Here is a 5000-nt window from a genome sequence, read left to right as displayed (position 1 = left end):
AGCACCGTAATTCCCATTCCAGCCTCCACAGCATCGCAATTCCCATTCCAGCCTCCGCAGCATCAATCACTCCAATTCCACCACCGTTCCTAAATCCAGCCAATGCCAGAGTACACGCGGTACTATAGAGAAAATATCGGCACAAATTCACACAGCTGTTTCATATTATATTGCATATTTTTGCCCTATGACATCCGTTTACAATGTATATGAGAACGCAGGACCAAATATCGTGTTTTCATCATGGGATGACAGGAATCTTTCAAAAAAATATATTTAGTATTCAGATCTCTTTTTCTTTTTTCTTTTAAATGCATATATACATATTAAAATGTGAAAACAAGCATTCATGAATAAATGTATTCGACTGTGCATGTTTGGATCTGCTTTTAGAGACTTTTCTAATGTGCGTATATACATGTTAGTGGGTGGATGGATGGATGGAAAAATAAATGGATGGATGGATAAATGGATGGATGGATAAATAAATGGATGGATGGATGAATAAATGGATGGATGGATAAATAAATGGATGGATGGATGGATGAATATATGGATGGATGGATGGATGGATGGATGGATGAATAAATAGATGAATGAATGAATGGATACATATATGTATAGATAAACAGACAGATAGAAAGATAGAGAGATAGATGGATGGATGAATAAATAGATGGATGGGTGGATGGATAGATAGATAAACAGGCAGACAGATAGATAGAAAGATAGATGGATGGATGGACAGATGGATAGATAAATTGATAGATAGGCAGGCAGCCAGATAGATAGAACGACATACAGGTAGATAGATGGATAGATAGATAATCTGACAGACAGACAGATAGATGCCTGGATGAACGGACGGACGGTGGATCAGTAGATGGATACACAAACACACTCACCAGCACGCATCCCGGTCACCCTTCACGCACGCGCACATCCGATCTCGTTTTTCCTATTCTATTTTTTATTTTTTACTTTTCATTTTATTTTTTTATTTTTTATTTTTATTTTTTTTATTTATTTTTTTTTTTGCGAGGGACCGCCGCGTCTTCCCCGGGGTTGTCCCACCGCCTCCCCCGCCCTTCTTGCCCCGAGAAGTAGTTTCGTCAGAGACACGGCCGGGGCGACGAGGACAAAGGAGCGAGTGCGTATAAAAGGGGAACGCAGGGCACAGAAGACGATCACAGGACGCTCATCTCCTCCTGCCTCCGTCGCCGCCTTCGTCAGCTGAGTCCTCGCCATGGTTTCCAAGGTAAAAGGGTGGTCTTTCGCTATCTGGTTGCGATGCTGCTTCAATATATATTTTTTTATCCTATTATCATCAATATCATTACCGTTATCTTTATTATTATCATTATCATTAATGTTATGGTCATCGCCATCGTTATTGCAAATATTACTAGTATTATCACTATTATTATTATCATTATCATTATTACTATCGGTATCATTATTATCATCATTATTGCTAACATTATTACCAATAGCATTTCCATCCTCATTACTATTACTGTTATCACTATCATTATCAATATAATTTTCTCTTTGCTCTGTATCTTTTTTTGTTATAATCAAGATTATATTATTATTGTCATTCTAATAACACAAATACTTTTATTATCATCACCGTTTCCTATATTTGCAAAAGTTCGTGTTTCCATAATTTATCACGCATTGTTGAAAGGCTATAAAAATGCACATGTAAGCTCCAGAATATTTGAACAGTAGTGGGTAATCCGTTTATTAAATACATTCGTTATATCTGATGCATGACTGAATAAAAAGGATTATAACGTAACACTGCAGAGAAAAAATCCCCCTCCTGGCAGAATTTTAAGTGCAATGAATTAATTTGAATAATTTACCTTGAAACATACAATATGTCCTCTGATATAACAAACCTAATCAAAATGACAAATAAAAAAACGAAGACAAGTGCATAATCAGTCTTTATTTCTTTCTAAATAATTATGTTTTCAATTTTATCTTCAGAATAGCACAAAAAGAAAGTTTTATGTAAATTACGTATAGCTCACTCACCCACTCACTTTATTTCCTAAATGTTAATGCCTAATTAATTTAGTTCATACCAAGTGAATATATATACATTTTTTTCAAATGAATACTGGAAATAATCAATTTATTTCCACAGATGTTCATCATTCTAATGGCAGTAATGGGAGCTGTACTTGCCAACCCAGCTGCCCCCTACGCATCCCACTATCAACCAAAGGTATGTCAATGAAGTAATCATTCCCGTTTCAAAACAATCATCTGAAAAAGTGAAAGAGAAAAGGAGAAAAAAACGGAACGTTCCTCTGACACGTGAATTACTTTCTCAGATTTCTTTTTATTGTTTTCCTATTGTCAGCCCTTGATGCCGTATGCCTTCGAGTACGGGGTGGCCGACTACAGGGGCAACAACTTCAACCGCAGGGAACACTCCGATGGGCACAAGGTTCAGGGTTCCTACTCCGTCGACCTCCCTGACGGCCGCGTGCAGACTGTAAGTTCGTCTTGATACCAATATGCCAACAGCGTTTAAACGTTACCTTCCTATTCGTTGACGTAAAATTACATTTTTGTTTCTCGCTGAAAACACAAAACACCTGTATCCTGATTTTGACCTAAAATGTCAACCACGCACGGAAAATGCAACACCCAAGTCTCGATTTCCACTTAAAACGCAAACTACAGCCGTGAGGTTGCATTCCCTGATCCTGACGCTGACCTAACCCCACATCTTCCTCAGGTGAACTACCATGCCGACGGACAGCATGGTTTTGTCGCTGATGTTCAGTACAGCGGGCAGGCGCACCACCCACCCAAACCTGTGCACGGCTCCTCCGGTTCCTACAGCTCTCACAAGTACTGAGCTACCAAACCTGAAACTCCTGATAACTCTAAACACTTGTTATTCTTGTAGCATTCAGGTGTTTGGAAATAAAATCTAAACATTTTTGTCAGTTTCTCCTGCAATACCTCTGAAAAAGCGCCATTCCCTTGGAGGCGATGCGCATCATCCTTCCTAGGCTCTTTCGCAACATAAATCGTCTATGCAGGAACATGCAACATTTTCTCTGTGCTCTTTCATTTCCACCGGAGGATATGTTCTTAGAAATTCCTCACACATATACTGCACACCGCATTTAAGTCCTCTTCCCCTTCTCGGAGAGGAAAGAGAAATAGAATTATAAATAAAACGTAATACCTGTCCTGTATTCGCAAACATCCTCCATATCGTTAGCAAAACCAGCTACCTTATATATATATATATATATATATATATATATATATATATATATATATATATATATATATATATATATATATATATACATATTTATATATGTATATATGTATGTATGTATATATATACATAAATATATATAGATATTTCTATATGTATATATGTATGTATATACATATACATACATATATACATACATATACATATATATATATATATGTATATATATATATATATATATATATATATATATATATATATATATATATATATATATATATATATAACGTTTACACATTTCTCTTCCTCGTTCTCTCTTCCGACACTTACCTTCCCTCTCCCACACGCCACCGCTCACCCTAAAGCCTTCCCTCCTTCCCTCTCTCCCTTCCCGGCGTCATGTAACACCGCCTGCGCGACAAGTGATGTATCTCTCACTACGAAACAAAATTAATAAAGAGGACGTCAATACCAGCCTCCGACACACCGCTGTAACTCAGGCAAAAAGTACGTTTTTCTTTTTTTAATCAATTTTTTTAATCAATTTTTTTAATCGTTTTTTTCTTTCTTTCTATACAGATGTTTTCCAACCGCAGATTCGGGGAAAAAAACTACCATTATTTTCTACAGCCGCGCGAGCAGGGAGAGATAGAGACCATTCGGACTCCAACACCGTGTCAAAAGTCGAATGATCATTTAATTTCCGGACTTCGTTATTTTCCAATTCACAGGAATTCGGCGCCACTTCGCGGTCTGGAAATAGCGCCCGCTGATATATACACACACAGAACGCAAATGTAAATATATATCCGCCGGTCTGAGGAGGAAATGGGAATTTTTTCGGCCCTTTTAGAGACCATTTGTCCTTTGGGAGAGCAGGAAATAAAGAATTTGTTCCGCAGATGATTTTAATTTTCTGGAATATTTTTTAACTGGGAGGTTATTTACAACACAGCAAAATGCTTTACAAATTTTACTGCACTATTTGCATCGCGCAAAACTCTTTACGGCAAAATGTCTAAAATATATATACATAAATATGTATACATATGCGAGTAACGTTGTCAATAACTTAATAAAACGTACTGTTTGAGCGTATACATTGTTTGTGCTCTTGTGTATTTGCGCGACTGTTTTTGTTTCAATGTAATTGCATGAATATGTGCATCCATAAGTGTTTTGCAATTTGGTTCAATCAAAACATCATTTCATATCATCAACAAAATCCAATTTATGATTCAGGAATATCACAGTTTAGATTTTAAAAATGCACAGTCAATAATTAATTTCATTCTGGTCATACCTATCGATGACTAATGATAAAATTAATATATACATATACATATACACATACATATATATATATATATATATATATATATATATATATATATATATATATATATATATAAGATTGAGCCAGATATAGAAAATATGATAGAGATACACAGTACATACAGATATAAATACAAGGAAAGGTAGACATATAGACAGATCGATAAAGGGCCAGAAGAGAGAGAGAGAGAGAGAGAGAGAGAGAGAGAGAGAGAGAGAGAGAGAGAGAGAGAGAGAGAGAGAGAGAGAGAGAGAGAGAGAGAGAGAGAGAGAGAGAGAGAGAGGGGGGGGGGGTAAAGCATCATTCCATCATGATACTGTAGCGATGCAGCACCAAAAAACTATTGCATCAGCTGTGACAATCCAACACAGTGCTACGACAGCACCGTGAAGCTTCCATAGATATCTA

General features: G+C 36.6%; 1 protein-coding gene across 1 annotated transcript; it reads left to right on the top strand.

The window, feature by feature from the left end:
- Nucleotides 1-736: 736 nt before the first annotated feature.
- LOC113830294 (cuticle protein 7) lies at nt 737-2965 on the top strand. The gene is made up of 4 exons (XM_027383497.2): nt 737-1258; nt 2159-2239; nt 2378-2512; nt 2759-2965. Exons 1-4 carry the CDS (start codon nt 1247-1249, stop codon nt 2879-2881), a joined length of 351 nt encoding a protein of 116 aa, XP_027239298.2. The 5' UTR covers nt 737-1246; the 3' UTR covers nt 2882-2965.
- Nucleotides 2966-5000: the final 2035 nt, after the last annotated feature.

This window comes from Penaeus vannamei, chromosome 2 (genome assembly GCF_042767895.1).
Source record: "Penaeus vannamei isolate JL-2024 chromosome 2, ASM4276789v1, whole genome shotgun sequence".
In the NCBI taxonomy this organism is placed as follows: domain Eukaryota; kingdom Metazoa; phylum Arthropoda; class Malacostraca; order Decapoda; family Penaeidae; genus Penaeus; species Penaeus vannamei.
The sequence above is the reverse complement of the archived record's forward strand: the minus strand, read 5'-3'. Positions and strand labels throughout refer to the sequence as shown.

Excerpts from the sequence above, each read along its gene's own strand:
- LOC113830294 (XM_027383497.2), top strand. Across the intron at positions 2,240-2,377 it reads CATCCCACTATCAACCAAAG|CCCTTGATGCCGTATGCCTT; the intron begins GTATGTCAATGA and ends TCCTATTGTCAG. Across the intron at positions 2,513-2,758 it reads CTGACGGCCGCGTGCAGACT|GTGAACTACCATGCCGACGG; the intron begins GTAAGTTCGTCT and ends CATCTTCCTCAG.